The sequence below is a fragment of the Schistocerca cancellata genome, chromosome 9 (assembly GCF_023864275.1).
Source record: "Schistocerca cancellata isolate TAMUIC-IGC-003103 chromosome 9, iqSchCanc2.1, whole genome shotgun sequence".
Classification (NCBI taxonomy): domain Eukaryota; kingdom Metazoa; phylum Arthropoda; class Insecta; order Orthoptera; family Acrididae; genus Schistocerca; species Schistocerca cancellata.
In genome coordinates this window covers 383,103,049-383,122,017 of record NC_064634.1, presented here as the reverse complement: position 1 = coordinate 383,122,017, position 18,969 = coordinate 383,103,049, and the positions used below count along the sequence as shown (strand labels likewise).

The window sequence follows — 18,969 nt, the reverse complement described above, 5'->3', positions numbered from 1 at the left end:
AAGTGCAAGTTTTTATAGGTGGAAATTGAAGCCTACATTGGCTCTGGGATTCTCTGTCCATCTGAAAGCATTTGAAATAATTCTCCTTGTTTTTCGTATTTTAGTAATAAGTGTTGATAGGTAAAACAATTCATTATTCAATCGGTACAAATTTTGTAGGCTCACTGTTCAAAGTACTTGCAATATACACTCCTGGAAATGGAAAAAAGAACACATTGACACCGGTGTGTCAGACCCACCATACTTGCTCCGGACACTGCGAGAGGGCTGTACAAGCAATGATCACATGCACGGCACAGCGGACACACCAGGAACCGCGGTGTTGGCCGTCGAATGGCGCTAGCTGCGCAGCATTTGTGCACCGCCGCCATCAGTGTCAGCCAGTTTGCCGTGGCATACGGAGCTCCATCGCAGTCTTTAACACTGGTAGCATGCCGCGACAGCATGGACGTGAACCGTATGTGCAGTTGACGGACTTTGAGCGAGGGCGTATAGTGGGCATGCGGGAGGCCAGGTGGACGTACCGCCGAATTGCTCAACACGTGGGGCGTGAGGTCTCCACAGTACATCGATGTTGTCGCCAGTGGTCGGCGGAAGGTGCACGTGCCCGTAGACCTGGGACCGGACCGCAGCGACGCACGGATGCACGCCAAGACCGTAGGATCCTACGCAGTGCCGTAGGGGACCGCACCGCCACTTCCCAGCAAATTAGGGACACTGTTGCTCCTGGGCTATCGGCAAGGACCATTCGCAACCGTCTCCATGAAGCTGGGCTACGGTCCCGCACACCATTAGGCCGTCTTCCGCTCATGCCCCAACATCGTGCAGCCCGCCTCCAGTGGTGTCGCGACAGGCGTGAATGGAGGGACGAATGGAGACGTGTCGTCTTCAGCGATGAGAGTCGCTTCTGCCTTGGTGCCAATGATGGTCGTATGCGTGTTTGGCGCCATGCAGGTGAGCGCCACAATCAGGACTGCATACGACCGAGGCACACAGGGCCAACACCCGGCATCATGGTGTGGGGAGCGATCTCCTACACTGGCCGTACACCACTGGTGATCGTTGAGGGGACACTGAATAGTGCACGGTACATCCAAACCGTCATCGAACCCATCGTTCTACCATTCCTAGACTGGCAAGGGAACTTGCTGTTCCAACAGGACAATGCACGTCCGCATGTATCCCGTGCCACCCAACATGCTCTAGAAGGTGTAAGTCAACTACCCTGGCCAGCAAGATCTCTGGATCTGTCCCCCATTGAGCATGTTTGGGACTGGATGAAGCGTCGTCTCACGTGGTCTGCACGTCCAGCACGAACGCTGGTCCAACTGAGGCGCCAGGTGGAAATGGCATGGCAAGCCGTTCCACAGGACTACATCCAGCATCTCTATGATCGTCTTCATGGGAGAATAGCAGCCTGCATTGCTGCGAAAGGTGGATATACACTGTACTAGGGCCAACATTGTGCATGCTCTGTTGCCTGTGTCTATGTGCCTGTGGTTCTGTCAGTGTGATCATGTGATGTATCTGACCCCAGGAATGTGTCAATAAAGTTTCCCCTTCCTGGGACAATGAATTCACGGTGTTCTTATTTCAATTTCCAGGAGTGTATTTATCAGACACTGTATTTCTTCTGCTTACCAGTGCCCCTTTAACTGTGGATCAGCTCTTCTCAGTGAACGTTTTCTACTTTTAGATTGAAAAGTGCTGAAAGAGTTTTCTGTTGTTTGATGTATCCACAGAAATAACACACCAAGATAGTATGAACTTGATGTGCTGCTTATAATTACAATTCTAGATCATGACAGATTGACTACATCTGCATTTATCACAGTCAGACAAGCGAATGTATATCTTTCAGAGTCCATCAAGGCACTGAAAACTGATACAAATATATTTCAGTATCATTTGTTCTCTGGTGAGCATCTCTCTGACATGGAGATCACGTTCGGGGTCCATGCCCTTCAGCCACAGCACCACAGAGCAGAAAACTCCACTCAGTAGGTAGAAGTGCCAGTTCATGATCTGCCTTGCCAACAAGCACAGGATTTGTATCACTCTAATCTGCACAGGCCATAAAACAACTCCCAGGAGTGTGGTACTTTTCACTTATTAACTACCTTAACTTGCAAACACTTTTGTTGGCCAGGGAAGTAGAAAATCGATATCTCACTCTTCACACCTCGTCCTCCACACAACAACTGGACCTGGCACTCTTGTGGCAATTATCAGTGTCTCAGTGTGAGAAACATTCCAAATCAGCAACCTGTGCCATTATTATGCAGCTACAGCTCCACAATTTTCAGCAATATTGACTGCATCAAACCCTTTGCACAGATCCCAGACGCAACAGAGGACATTGACTAAACAGCCATAATAACACCTTTTGGCCTTGATAGTGCATTTATGACCTTCAGCCTCCATAATGTAATGCAAACTTGGAAATGTTTCCAGACAATGACCTTCATGGTGCACCGGGCTGTTTGCATACTTATATGACAACCTGATTGACCCCTGTAAGCTTCTCAGGGAAATTTTTGCCTGCCTCAAAAAAGGAGGAATCATTCTTAATCTGCAGAAATGTATTTTACAGAGAGCTGAAATAGAAATTCTAGGACAAAGCATTTCTGCTTCTAGCTCTTGACCCCTGCCTGAAAAACTTAGAGTGATCTTTGATTTTTCATGCACCACGACATATAAGGAAGTTCAGATTTCTCTGCATACCCAACTATTTTAGAAAATTTGCCAAAAATGTGGCTTCCATTCAGAAGTCTCTCATTACAAGCCAATGAACTATAAGTAACAAGCACATGTGGTGGATACCACTTGTGACAGCTAGCTCTGAAAACCTCACTAATGCAGCTCTTCGGACACGCTCCCACCCCATTGCCTTGCCCACTATTGTCAACGACAATCTGTGATTAGTGCTATCCTTCAACTGAAGTTGGGTTCACCTGGTAGCCACTGGCTTTCTTCTCAGCAAAGTTCTCCAAGCCCCAGTGCAAATGGGCCATGTATGACAGGGAATTACTCGCCATCTATGAGGTGGTGAATTATTTCAATTCTCTTTCACCATCTTCACTGAAGACTACCATCTTACAACAGGGTTTTATCAAAAAGGCAGTGCCAAAATTATGACCCAACAGTTCTGCAAACAGTATACATTTGCATAATTTTCAACTGGTATACACCACAAATCCAGCATCAGGGGAACATTGTCACAGACTGTTTCAACCACTCCCGTGCCCTCAGCTTTCCTTTAAACTGGTAGGTCCCAGCAATGACCCAATCCACCAACCCCACCCTACCCAAACTCTATCAGGACGTGAATACCAATCTTACCGTCCTACTCCAAAAAGCCCCTAGTAAAGACCTGCACATTTGATGTGATTTTCTAATAGATCCTGAGCACACTGGTGGCTCTAAAGACTGAATCTGCCCCTACTTTCACCACACCTTCCACAAACCAGTATTTCATCATCTACAAAGTACAGCACACCTCCACATCTGTTCATCTGTGCCCTTGTCCAAAAATGTTTCTTCTGGCCCAGTACCCAATTGGACTGTCACACTTGGGCTTTTGCCTGCTTACAACACCAGCATGCAAATGTGGGCCGACATTTGCACACATCAATTGGTTCATTTCTCATGGCTGAAGATCAACTTTCTCATGTGGACAAAGATATCATCAGCCTTCTTCCATCATCAAATAGCTTTTGCTATCTGCTAACCATGAGAGACTAGTTCATGCACTGGTAGAAGCCATTTCCATCTCAGAAATTTCAGCTCAAACTGTTGCCATGGCATTAAATAATTCTTGGATTTCTCGCTTCTACTGCCCCACCAGATAACATCAGAATATGGGTGCCAATTCATGTCCTGTCTATTCAAGACCCTTAAAGCGACTTGTGGTGCCCTTGTTCATTTCACTACTAGTTGTCGTCCTGCTGCCAACAGTATGGTGAAACATTTCCAGACACTGAAAACAGGCCTCATCTTTTATGACACAAAATTTTCTACCACCCTGCCACTGGTTCTGCTAGGATTGTGAGTAGCAAACAAGGCCAGATTGCAGACATTTGCCACTGACTTGGTTTACAGAGAGCCACTATGTCTACCACATGATTTTATCAACCCACAGCCTCTACCTACTGCCTGTATCCCAGCCTACATACGGTATTTTCAAAATTACATGATGCGTTTATGACTGATGCCTCCACAGAGCCATGTTACACATCAGTGCTTGCAAGCCCCTACTTCACCCACAGTACTCGGTTCCTGGTGTCACCCTAAAGAGAGCTGACAATACATTTATAGTGCATCTCCGCAGCACGCCTTCAGTTTTTTCTGTTGAGACTCAAACCGCAGTAAGCGTTCACCCTGCACGATGCATATTTGCTGCTAGCAGTTGGGGTCTCACTGTCGACTGCTGACACTGCTGATGAAACCACCAATGTTGACACTGCCAGCACCACCCACAGCTTTGCCACTGAAGTGCTGACTGGTGCCTGGGACACAGACACAGCCACATCCCTCACCTTTATTTTACTTCTTACTGCTGGTACTCAGTACGCAGATCTTGACACAGAAAATGTACACCTGACACAGAGCTCAATACAGGGACTGAAGCCTTGCCACCACCACCTGACACAATTACAGGCACCACTCTTTTTGCCACCAATGCCGCTCGAGCGCCTGCGATGCCAGCAGACCTGCAGCCTCTGCCTCAGTGCCACACACACCCTACAGCATGCCAGGGTAAATGTTATAGCCCGCTGCCAGTGTTTTATTAGGGCTTCTGCCAGAGAACAAAAGCAGCAGTAGCCAATGCCAGTGCACTTCAGCACATACTGCATCAAATGTGCCAGTCACACAGAACACCACCATACATGTCCTAAATGCCTGGGTGACCTCACACCAGCTTGTGCTCAGCAAGACTGTGCAACATAGTATCTCCACGTGCTGCCGATGTGTTTCAGAGCCCAAAGCTGTGCCACATGGTGCCTCCTTTTTCAAGTTTCAGACCAAGCCATTTTGCACCTCACATGGTGTGCCTTTGGCCATGCTACCTGGGGCACCATCCTCCAGGCAGCCACCACACACCACTTCACAAAGCATGCCGCCTGTACCGACCACTCCAACACCAACCTTGCCACGGCCACCAGGGGTTGACACATGCAGAGGCTGCTCGCCTCTATCATAGTCCATCACTGCACCACCCCAGCCACCGGCAATGACCAGATGCCCTCGATACCCGCCACAATGACACCCAGTTCTCATCACAATGGCTGTCAGCAGTGCCACAGACCTGCCAGTCACCCACTTGCTAATAAACCAGCACCACCGCATGCCACCACTGCTCATCGCCACAGTCCAATCTACTCTAGATAATGATGGTCTTTTAGAAGTTAGTCATCTGGACACTCTCCAAGGTACTCTTGCTGCAGGAGGCATCCTAGGTGGTACAAATGTCTCCCCCACTACTACCCATGAGTTTCTGCCATCCACAGGCAAGGCAGGCAGCCTTTCTGGTGTGCTAGTGATGTTGAATTGGTGTAGGAAGAACTTTACAGCTTGGTTGAACGTATGTGCTATAAGATAGGGCCTAAACACTACACCGATGACCTTGAGCAAACTTTTCAGGAAGTCAGATTTATGTTGCTTTGAGGCAATTAGTTTGACTGTACCAGAGCCAACCATCAAACAATGGCTCACAAAAGGAATAAAAACATCAGGTAGGAGTAAAAGACTGCTATATGTTTCTCTCAGAAATACAAACGATCCTTAAATAAGAGCGCATTATAAAAGGTACTGCAAGATCTTAAATGAAGTTCTGATAAAGGCAAAAAGTATGTTCATCAAATCAGAAAAAGATAATTCTGGAAACAAAATGAAAATCATCTGGGGTATTATTAGAAGAGAAACTGGTAGTTACTCAAATACTGAAGTTAGACATAATGGGAATATCATTGATAAATGTTAAAATGTTGCAAAAATTTTCAACAAGCATTTTTTGACTGCAGCGGATAAAAGAGGGTGTAATGGTTCTATAAATGAGGCTCTGAACCTTTTACAAAGAAGTGGACTTAGTGCAACACCCCAGATTAGCATGCCTCCTATCACTGTTGAGGAAATTAAGAAGATAATAAGGACCATGAAAAACAAAAACTCAAGTGGTATTGATGGTATTTCCATCATAGTGTTGAAACACACACACATTTTCATTTGTGAAGTCCTGTGCCACATCTTTAATGAATCACTGAGACTAGGAATTGTCCCTGATAGACTTAAATATGCAGTGGTGAAACCATTGCACAAGAAGGGTGACAGAAATGAAGTAACCAATTATTGTCCTATTTCACTCTTAACTTGTTTCTCCAAGATTCTCGAGATACTTGTACACAGAAGGATTCTTGAGCATTTTAGAAAATACAATAATCTCAATAAAAGTCAATTTGGTTTCCAGAAAACTATCTCAACAGAAGCTCCAATATATTCTTTCACCAATGCAATTCTTGAATCAATCAACAATAAAATGTCTCCAACTGGAATTTTTTGTGACCTTTCTAAGGCATTCAATTGCATGAACCATGAGATTTTTCTGAGAAAGGCAGAATTTTATGGGTTAACTGGAGAAGCAGGGACGTGGCTTGCCTCCTATTTAAAGAACCGGAAACAGAAAGTCATGGTAAACGACACTAATGGGGAACCAGTGTCCTCTTCTTGGGGCACAATAAACTGTGGAGTCCCACAGGGCTCTATTCTGGGTCCTCTACTTTTCCTTATTTTCATAAATGACCTGCCAAATGTGTACAAGGGCTAAGATAAAATTTACTCTGTTTGCCAATGACACAACAATTCTGGTAGACAATTCAACAAATACTAATCTTGAATTCACTGTAAATGCAATTCTTCATGAGACCTTTAACTGGTTTACCTCTAATGGATTATTACTAAATTTTGAAGAAACTCAATTGATTCAATTCCATACAAGCCAAAATATCGAACGTGAGATTAATGTTAAATACAATGATAGGAATTTAGCAAGAGTGGAGTCAACAAAGTTCCTGGGTCTACTTGTTAATAGCAATCTAAACTGGTCCTTACACATTCCTTGCCTATATAAAAAAAAACTAAGCTCAGCAATTTACACTATTCATGTGATTGCTTCTTTCAGTGACTTAAACACTTTGAAAGCTGCCTGTTTTGGTTATTTTCATGACCTGATGGCCTATGGAATTATATTCTGGGGAAACCAGCCAAAGGCAGACAAAATCCTCATAGCCCAGAAAAGAGTTATTAGGTTTCTGTGTGGTGTCAATTACAGACATTCCTACAGGAAACTCTTCCAAGAACTGAGAATACTCACAACAGTATCTCAGTACATTTTCTCTTCCATGTGTTTCTTGTGTAAAAACCATTCCCTTTTTGAAATGAACAGCATGTATCATAACTATGACACTAGGGTAAAAAATGATCTACATCTTGAGCAAAAGAATCTAAGTATGGTGCAAAAAGGATTACACTACTCTTGCATAAAAATATTTAATGCTCTCCTTCAGGCAATAAAAATGTCAGTTACTGATCCACCTAATTTTAAAGATCAACTTCAACAGCATCTTCTAAATAAAACCATTTATTCACTGGACGAATATATGTATGAGAATATGTGAATTGATTTTGATCTATTGTAAGTCTGTTCAATGTAATTTGCAACTATTTACAAAATACAATTCTTGTAAACATTTTTTCTATGTAATATATTATTCATTGTTCAACCTATTATTATAAACTAATGTCCCAAATCCTTGTAAATGACATGTTCTACACCCAAGCAATTTATCGCTAATGGGTCTACAGAACACGACCTTTCCTGGTCACTTTGAAGAGTCTGCTTTTTGACTCTGGTGGACCCTTAGTTATCACATTTTCAGCGCCACAGATCAGAATGTTAATCAATGTATTTTTCCACACCAAAACCCTACTTGTTTCTCAGTTAGATCAGAATAACTTTGGCCTAAGCCTTTTGGTAATCACAACTATCGGCAGTAACCACAGCCAGACAATATTTTGTAAACTATTTTTTCATTGGTGGCACATGCTGCATTTTGTAATTATGTTAGATTTAGTATATCTTCTATGCATGACACTAGCAATATTTATGATGGCATTACAAGTATAAATACAAACTAACCAGTTCAGTTTAAATGCTTTGTACAGACTTTCTTTATGGTGGCATGAGTGAATTTTGTATTTCTGTTAGATTTAGTACGCCTTTTATGTGTAGCACTACCCTATGCTAGCATTATGGGTGTCCATGTGGACGAACCAGTTGAGTTTAAGTGTTTTGGTGACATTGTTTTTCATGCTAAATGAAACACTCTTTAAAATTACTTAGGTCCAGTCAGTTGAATAACAAGTTAAAAAGAAATCAACATGTGGATAAACTAATAGGAAACTCAGTTCAGTGTATTATGAGCTTAGAAGCACCCCTCATTGTGTTGACCTAAAGATAAGCGCCTTGGCTTACGATGAAAATGTGTTAGATTTAATGGCAGCAAAGAGACCTATCCTCTTTGACAATATCCACAACGAAACTGGTATCAGCAAGCATGAAGTGGCTGCAGTAACAATGATTACCAAAATACAATGGTTGACTGATGCAAGTAGAAAGATTCAAATGTTTAATCAGCAGTAGGCAGGGGTGTCACAACTCATTGAGGAACTTGAAATAAAAGGTGAGTGAATAGACACTAATGTGAGCAGTGTTGAGAAACAGCTGCAGTTGCTTGAACAAGGCCTCAGAGTCCCATGTAATTCCTGTCAGGTTCTGTGTAAAATATGAAAACTGAGTTACATCCCCCTTTTAACTGTAATATGTAGTACATCCTTCGAACAAAACACTGTGCCCATTACTTGTAGTAAAGCACAAGTCATGCCCATCTACACGAATGAGAGCAGAAGTGACCTATGGAACTATCTTCCAGTATCACTAACATTCATCGGTTGCAGATCTTGAAATATATTGTGGGCTCAAAGACAATGAGGTATCTCAAACAGAATGTCAACCAGCATGAATTACTGAAATATCAGTCATACCAATTGTAGTTCATGCTTTTCCCATGAGATATTTTAAGAGCTAAAGAGCAAGGCATTCAGGTAGAAGCAGTGTTACTTGACTTCCATAGACCATTTGACTCAGTAGCACACAAATTATCAGCAACAAAAGTACAAAATTTATGGGTTTCACGGTGTAATCATGAGCATATTCAAACAAAATAGGTCATTTTCTTGTGCCATGTCTGGTTGGCAATCCACCTCACAGCATTGATTCCATACAACTGATAGTTGCACACCATGCCAACATCCACATGTGGCCAACATCCACATGTGCATGCACGTGCGTTCACCTTTCCATCTTCTAATTATAATCTATCATAGATCCCTTGGACAAATAACTGAGCCCAGCTGCTGGAAGGAAGCATAGGTCACACTAATTTACACAAAGGATTGAAGAAGTGATCCACAGCATAATCATCCAATATACTTGACACTGATTTGTTGTATAGTCTTGGAACATATTCTGGCCTCAAACATAATGAGGTACTTCAAACAGAATGACCTCCTACATACCAACCAACAAGGATTCAGAACACATCAATCTACAACAGTATACATCATATATATCATCACATTAACATAACACATCAATAGCTTCATATGCATTTATACATGTTTCATCAGGTCATCAGTTGAAAGTGATACCACTTCCAGAGATGCAAAGAATCCCATACATACCTTGAGGACATGACATATTGCCCAGCCAATCCACAGAAAGGAACCACAGACATTTTAGAGTTCACAAGATGACCAAAAATGTGAATGTTCTCAGAGATCTCACTCTCCTGTACAATGGCCTTGCAGAAGCTTTGATTATAGGAGCAGCCCAAAACTTTCAACCCATCAAGTGAAACCCAATTCACACTTTTCTCACCTGACATATTGAAAGCTTTGGATCAAGGTGGTCAGGTAGATGCAGTATTTCCTGATTTCTAAAAAGCATTTGAATCCAGCAAGCTAAATTTGAAACTGGATTGAGGATTTCTTGGTAGGGAGCACATAGCAGGTTATCTCAGATGGAGAGTCATTGTCACATGTAGAGGTAACTTTGGTTGTGCCCCAGGGAAGAGTGCTGGGAACCTTGCTGTTCATGTTGTATATTAATGGCCATGGAGGCAATAGTAATAGTAATTTTATACTTTTTGCAGATAATGCAGTTGTCTGTAATGAATTACTGCATGAAGGAAACTGTAAAAATATTCAGTCAGATCTTGATAAGATTTAGAAGTGATGTAAAAATTGGCAACTTGTTTTGGAGTGGCTTGAAGAAATTGTGTAAAAAGGGACTGGTATGGAAAATTTTTGTGTATCACAATTTTCTGAATAGCACTTAGGAAATGTACTGTGCAGCTTCCAGTATCGAAAATGTTAATGTATCATAATTTTTTCAATAGCGCTTGGGAAGTGTACTGTGTAGCTTCCTCTTATAGAATATTATCACCAAGTTTATCATCTAATTTTAAAAAAAGTAATGATTAAGGAATATATATGATGCATGTGAATTGTCTTTATGATACTTGCATCAGGTCTATGTTTAATATCTTCTTTTACATGTCTCATTGTTTATTAAAACAATATTCAACTTTGATTCTGATTTTATCAGCTGATATGTTTATTTCAAACAAGATGTGCATTTTCCTACAATTTTTTTTTAAACTGAAAACAGGTCACAGCAGTGCTAGCAATATGGAACTATTTATGCAATGTCACTCATTCTGTCTACTTTGTAAATATCCCATTTCCAGTCTGGAGAAATATCCTTACTTGAAAATCTCTTTAATTTCTTCATTGTCTTACATTTTTTATTGGCAAAACTATTTTCATAAATGGAAAGAAATTTCTTGAATGAAGTCCTGGCATTAAGCTCATTGTAAGCATCAGACCAAATCAACATTTTTAGCCTTTCTACTAACCCTTACATTTTTTGTCATTAGTTAACCTCACCATTTTAAGTGTTTCTGATCTATGCTACAATGATATGCACTGTGAATAGCTGTGGATCTTAATCTGACAATCCATTATCTGCAGGATAGACAAAATGAGATCTCAAGTTATCCACAAAATTCTTAATGTTTCTTTGATATCTATGATCAAGTATCAGATTCTTAAGGCATTAAAATCTGGTGTAATGAAATATAGACATGTAGAATTCTATACAAAATATTTTAAGAATACTAGAGTTGAGTTTTAGAATAAGGGGAGATACTGACACTCAACAGAAGAACATTTTCATCAATATGTGTCAATTATAGATCATGTAATGTGACAAAAAGTTTATGTAGTAGACAGACATTTTCTTCACTAATCTGACCTGTGGACAAAATTCTTACAATTAAGTTACAGGGCAACCAAGCTAAATTCAATAACATATTTATTTCATAAGAGAGATCATTAAGAATTGTGCATAAAGCAGATAAATAAGTATGAAACTAGGGACTATTCAGAGATTTTAGAATTGTTTCTCTTTACTATAATTGCACCAAATAATAATCATGATTTTTAGCTAAAATGTATTATAGACAGCGGCAAGACAAGAACAGAAATAGTTTCACCTATATTCTACATTTCCTGCCGGGTGTTGCCTCCCTCCATGAACCATGGACCTTGCTGTTGGTGGGGAGGCTTGCGTGCCTCAACGATACAGATAGCCGTACCGTAGGTGCAACCACAACGGAGGGGTATCTGTTCAGAGGCCAGACAAACGTGTGGTTCCTGAAGAGGGGCAGCAGCCTTTTCAGTAGTTGCAGGGGCAACAGTCTGGATGATTGACTGATCTGGCCTTGTAACACTAACCAAAATGGCCTTGCTGTTGTGGTACTGCGAACGGCTGAAAGCAAGGGGAAACTACGGCCGTAATTTTTCCCGAGGGCATGCAGCTTTACTGTATGGTTAAATGATGATGGCGTCCTCTTGGGTAAAATATTCCGGAGGTAAAATAGTCCCCCATTCGGATCTCCAGGCGGGGACTACTCAGGAGGACATTGTTATCAGGAGAAAGAAAACTGGCATTCTACGGATCGGAGCGTGGAATGTCAGATCACTTAATCAGGCAGGTAGGTTAGAAAATTTAGAAAGGGAAATGGATAAGTTAAAGTTAGATATAGTGCGAATTAGTGAAGTTCGGTGGCAGGAGGAACAAGACTTCTGGTCAGGTGAATACAGGGTTATAAATACAAAATCAGATAGGGGTAATGCAGGAATAGGTTTAATAATGAATAAAAAAACAGGAGTGCGGGTAAGCTACTACAAACACCATAGTGAACATATTACAGTGGCCAAGATAGACATGAAGCCCAAGCCTACTACAGTAGTACAAGTTTATATGCCAACTAGCTCTGCAGATGACGAAGAAATTGAAGAAATGTATGATGAGATAAAAGAAATTATTCAGGTAGTGAAGGGAGACAAAAATTTAATAGTCATGGGTGACTGGAATTCGACAGTAGGAAAACAGAGAGAAGGAAACATAGTAGGTGAATATGGATTGGGGCTAAGAAATGAAAGAGGAAGCAATCTGGTAGAATTTTGCACAGAGTATAACTTAATCATAGCTAACACTTGGTTCAAGAATCATAAAAGAAGGTTGTATACATTGCAGAATCCTGGAGATACTAAAAGGTATCAGATAGATTATATAATGGTAAGACATAGATTTAGGAACCAGGTTTTAAATTGTAAGACATTTCCAGGGGCAGATGTGGACACTGACCACAATCTATTGGTTATGAACTGTAGATTAAAACTGAAGAAACTGCAAAAAGGTGGGAATTTAAGGAGATGGGACCTGGATAAACGGACTAAACCAGAGGTTGTACAGAGTTTCAGGGAGAGCATAAGGGAACAATTGACAGGAATGGGGGAAAGAAATACAGTAGAAGACGAATGGGTAGCTCTGCGGGATGAAGTAGTGAAGACAGCAGAGGATCAAGTAGGTAAAAAGAAGAGGGCTAGTAGAAATCCTTGGTTAACAGAAGAAATATTGAATTTAATTGATGAAAGGAGAAAATATAAAAATGCAGTAAATGAAGCAGGCAAAAAGGAATACAAACGTCTCAAAAATGAAATCGACAGGAAGTGCAAAATGGCCAAGCAGGCATGGCTAGAGCACAAATGAAAGGATGTAGAGGCTTATCTCACTAGGGCTAAGATAGATACAGCCTACAGGAAAATTAAAGAGAACTTTGGAGAAAAGAGAGCCACTTGTATAAAAATCAAGAGCTTTGATGGAAACCCAGTTCTAAGCAAAGAGGGGAAAGCAGGAAAGGTGGAAGGAGTATATAGAGGGTCTATACAAGGACGATGTACTTGAGGACAATATTATGGAAATGGAAGAGGATGTAGATGAAGATGAAATGGGAGATATGATACTGCATGAAGAGTTTGACAGAGCACTGAAAGACCTGAGTCGAAACAAGGCCCCGGAGTAGACAACATTCCATTAGAACTACTGACGGCCTTGGGAGAGCCAGCCCTGACAAAACTCTACTATCTGGTGAGCAAGATGTACGAGACAGGCGAAATATCCCAAAGATAGCAGGTGTTGACAGATGTCAAAATTACCGAACTACCAGTTTAATTAGTCACAGCTGCAAAATACTAACGCGAATTATTTACAGACGAATGAAAAAACTGGTAGAAGCCGACCTCGGGGAAGATCAGTTTGGATTCTGTAGAAATGTTGGAACACGTGAGGCAATACTGATCTTACGTCTTATCTTAGAAGAAAGATTAAGGAAACGCAAACCTACGTTTCTAGCATTTGTAGACTTAGAGAAAGCTTTTGACAATGTTGGATGGAATACTCTCTTTCAAATTCTAAAGGTGGCAGGGGTAAAATGCAGGGAGCAAAAGGTTATTTACAATTTGTACAGAAACCAGATGGCAGCTATAAGAGTCGAGGGACATGAAAGGGAAGCAGTGGTTGGGAAGGGAGTGAGACAGGGTTGTAGCCTCTCCCTCGATGTTATTCAATCTGTATATTGAGCAAGCAGTAAAGGAAACAAAAGAAAAATTCAGAATAGGTATTAAAATCCAGGGAGAAGAAATAAAAACATTGATGTTCGCTGATGACATTGTAATTCTGTCAGAGACAGCAAAGGACTTGGAAGAGCAGTTGAATGGAATGGACAGTGTCTTGAAAGGAGGATATAAGATGAACATCAACAAAAGCAAAATGAGGATAATGGAATGTAGTCGAATTAAGTCGGGTGACGCTGAGGGAATTAGATTAGGAAATGAGACACTTAAAGTAGTAAAGGAGTTTAGCTATTTGGGGAGCAAAATAACTGATGATGGTCGAAGTAGAGAGGATATAAAATGTAAACTGACAATGGCAAGGAAAATGTTTCTGAAGAAGAGGAACTTGTTAACATCGAGTATAGATTTAAGTGTCAGGAAGACGTTTCTGAAAGTATCTGTATGGAGTATAGCCATGTATGGGAGTGAAACGTGGATGATAAATAGTTTAGACAAGAAGAGAATAGAAGCTTTCGAAATGTGGTGCTACAGAAGAATGCTGAAGATTAGATGGGTAGACCACATAACTAATGAGGAGGTATTGAACAGAATTGGGGAGAAGAGGAGCTTGTGGCACAACTTGACTAGAAGAAGGGATCGGTTGGTAGGACATGTCCTGAGGCATCACGGGATCACAAATTTAGCATTGGCGGGCAGCGTGGAGGGTAAGAATCATAGAGGGAGACCAAGAGATGAATACACTAAGCAGATTCAGAAGGATGTAGGTTGCAGTAGGTACTGGGAGATGAAGGAGCTTGCACAGGATAGATTAGCATGGAGAGCTGCATCAAACCAGTCTCAGGACTGAAGACCACAACAACAACAACAGCCTGGTGTTGAGTATGGGATTCAGTATTTTGGTGCAAAGGTAATCTGATTACAGACATTTCTGTCAGATATTAATTTCCACGGAGTATAGTGTGTTAACAGAATCTTCCATCGGTTCTTGGTAGAACAACGTTATAAGAAATGAAAAGCACCAGTTTGCTTTTGTTCTACACTATTACTTTTATTGTTAACCAGTTTTTGGCTTACAAGGCCATCTTCAGGTCTGAAGCCAAAAACTGGTTAGCAATGAAAGTAATATTGTAGGACAAAAGCAAACTGGAGTATAGTACATTATTTCTAATTACAGTTGACTATGTTGCCAAAAGAAGTAGTTTCTTGCAGTAGATTAATGCTTATTTACTTATTTGCTTAATTTACAAACTGAGATATCTATAATTTTAAATGTAATAAATGCTTACCCCAGAAGGCCATGAATATGGAAAAGGCAACTGCTGCAGGAGAATCAAAAACGTAGCTGACCCGACTGTATAGACAGGACTCATAAAGTCGTGTGTAGGTACAAGCCCTATTGCATGCTGAGCACATTGTCTTGTTGCCTGCTCCTTTCTCATCACAAATTTCCTGACTGAACAGAAAATTTTATGTAAAATTAATAAAAATTATCATTCTGAGGCCTCTTCCAAAAACAATGAAATATTTTCAATGACACATCAGTAAGCTAGTCTCTTGTGGTATTAGTGGCTGATTTTGAAAACTTAATTTCAGTTTCACTTTAATGAAGCACCATGGGAAAAGAAACACAAATAATTTTTGTGTTAGTTTCTAATCCTAGATCAAATGTGGAAAAAACATAAGAAAATACAACTGTTTAGTACACAGACTAAGTAATGGAGTTGTATATGATAGAGCCCACTAAAAATAAACTGCATAGGGACATTAGAAGATCAAGAGTATCAAAGTAAGGTGAAAGGGAAATTTTGAAGTTAACAAGGAGGAAGGAGAATGACAGTGGTTGACTGGGAACAAGGGAAGGAAAATTGGACTGACAAGGCACAGACATAGGTGTAAGGATAAAAACTTGTGAAAAGTGAGGTCAAGAGGGTTGTTTGGCTGAAGTATATCTTGAGGCCACCCATGAACCATGGACCTTGCCATTGGTGGGGAGGCTTGTGCCTCAACGATACACATAGCCGTACCATAGGTGCAACCATAACAGAGGCGTATCTGTTCAAAGGCCAGACAAACGTGTGGTTCCTGAAGAGGGGCAGCAGCCTTTTCAGTAGTTGCAGGGGCAACAGTCTGGATGATTGACTGATCTGGCCTTAGAACACTAACCAAAATGGCCTTGCTGTTCTGGTACTACGAATGGCTAAAAGCAAGGGGAAACTACAGCGGTAATTTTTCCCGAGGGCATGCAGCTTTACTGTATGATTAAATGATGATGGCGTCCTCTTGGGTAAAATATTCTGGAGGTAAAGTAGTCCCCCATTCGGATCTCCAGGCTGGGACTACAGGAGAAAGAAAACTGGCATTCTATGGATCAGAGCGTGGACTGTCAGATCCCTTAAGCGGGCAGGTAGGTTAGAAAATTTAGAAAGGGAAATGGATAGGTTAAAGTTAGATACAGTGGGAATTAGTGAAGTTTGGTGGCAGGAGGAACAAGACTTTTGGTCAGGTCAATACAGGGTTATAAATACAAAATCAAATAGGGGTAATGCAGGAGTAGGTTTAATAATGAATAAAAAAATACTAGTGCGGGTAAGCTACTAGAAACAGTATAGTGAACACATTATTCTGGCCAAGATAGACACGAAACCCACGCCTACTACAGTAGTACAAGTTTATATGCCAACTAGCTCTGAAGATAACAAAGAAATTGATGAAATGTATGATGAGATAAAAGAAATTATTCAGGTAGTGAAGGGAGACAAAAATTTAATAGTCATGGGTGACTAGAATTCAAGAGTAGGAAAAGGGAGAGAAGGAAACATAGTAGGTGAATATGGATTGGGGCTAAGAAATAAAAAGAGGAAGCCACCTGGTAGAATTTTGCACAGAGCATAACATAATCAGAGCTAATACCTGGTTTAGGAATCATGAAAGAAGGTTGTATACATGGAAGAACCCTGGAGATACTAAAAGGTATCAGATAGATTATATAATGGTAAGACAGAGATTTAGGAACCAGGTTTTAAATTGTAACACATTTCCAGGAGCAGATGTGGACTCTGACCACAATCTATTGGTTATGAACTGTAGATTAAAACTAAAGAAACTGCAAAAAGGTGGGAACTTAAGGGGATGGGACCTGGATAAACTGAAAGAACCAGAGGTTGTACAGAGTTTCAGGGAGAGCATAAGGGAACAATTGAAAGGAATGGGGGAAAGAAATACAGTAGAAGAAGAATGGGTAGCTTTGAGGGATGAAGTAGTGAAGGCAGCAGAGGATCAAGTAGGTAAAAAGATGAGGGCTAGTAGAAATCCTTGGGTAACAGAAGAAATATTGAATTTAATTGATGAAAGGAGAAAATATAAAAATTCAATAAATGAAGCAGGCAAAAAGGAATACAAACATCTCAAAAATGATATCGACAGGAAGTGCAAAATGGCTAAGCAGGGATGGCTAGAGAACAAATGTAAGGATGTAGATGCTTATCTCACTAGGGGTAAGATAGATACTGCCTACAGGAAAATTAAAGAGACCTTTGGAGATAAGAGAACCACTTGTATGAACGTCAAGTGCTCAGATGGAAACCCAGTTCTAAGCAAAGAAGGGAAAGCAGAAAGGTGGAAGGAGTATATAGAGGGTCTATACAAGGGTGATGTACGTGAGGACAATATTATGGAAATGGAAGAGGATGTAGATGAAGATGAAATGGGAGATACGATACTGCATGAAGAGTTTGACAGAGCACTGAAAGACCTGAGTCAAAACAAGGCCCCCGGAGTAGACAACATTCCATTGGAACTACTGACGGCCTTGGGAGAGCCAGTCCTTACCATCTGGTGAGCAAAATGTACGAGACAGGCGAAATACCCTCAGACTTCAAGAAGAATATAATAATTCCAATCCCAAAGAAAGCAGGTGTTGACAGATGTGAAAATTACCGAACTACCAGTGTAATAATTCACAGCTGCAAAATACTAACGCGAATTCCTTACAGACGAATGGAAAAACTGATAGAAGCCGGCCTCGGGGAAGATCAGTTTGGATTTCGTAGAAATGTTGGAACACATGAGGCAATACTGACCCTACGACTTATCTTAGAAGAAAGATTAAGGAAAGGCAAACCTACATTTCTAGCATTTGAAGACTTAGAGAAAGCTTTTGACAATGGTGATTGGAATACTCTGTTTCAAATTCTGAAGGTGGCATGGGTAAAATACAGGGAGCAAAAGGCTATTTACAATTTGTACAGAAACCAGATGGCAGTTATAAGAGTCGAGGGGTATGAAAGAGAAGCAGTGGTTGGGAAGGGAGTGAGATAGGGTTGTAGCCATGGAGAAGAAATAAATACTTTGAGGTTCGCCGATGACATTCTAATTCTGTCAGAGACAGCAAAGGACTTGGAAGAACAGTTGAATGGAATGGACAGTGTCTTGAAAGGAGGGTATAAGATGAACATCAACAAAAGCAAAATGAGGATAATGGAATGTAGTCGAATTAAGTCGGGTGATGCTGAGGGAATAAGATTAGGAAATGAGACACTTAAAGTAGAAAAGGAGTTTTGCTATTTGGGGATCAAAATAACTGATAATGGTCGAAGTAGAGAGGATATAAAATGTACTTTGCCTTTTTTCAGTCTGTTTTAAGGTATGGGTTAATACTCTGGGGAAACAGCAGAAAACTAAATGAAATTATGGTGATCCAGAAGAAAGCAATCAGAGTAATGGCTAAGGTACATAATAGAACACATTGTAAACCATTGTTCATTAAATATAGAATTTTAACAGTAATTAATTTATATATTCTTGACAGTGTTAACTACATACTTGCTGAACTACCTAATTTAAGTGTAACAAATGAAAGGCATGGCTACTATA

At 40.7% G+C, this 18,969-nt stretch overlaps 1 protein-coding gene across 2 annotated transcripts in view; it reads right to left on the bottom strand.

The window, feature by feature from the left end:
- Nucleotides 1-18,969, bottom strand: part of LOC126101042 (anoctamin-5-like) — a 398,169-nt gene that overhangs the window by 163,806 nt on the left and 215,394 nt on the right. For both annotated transcript variants that reach the window (XM_049911706.1, XM_049911707.1), the window contains one exon: nucleotides 15,384-15,550. In XM_049911706.1, coding sequence (XP_049767663.1) covers nucleotides 15,384-15,550 — 167 coding nt within the window. The remainder of the gene's footprint in view (nucleotides 1-15,383; nucleotides 15,551-18,969) is intronic.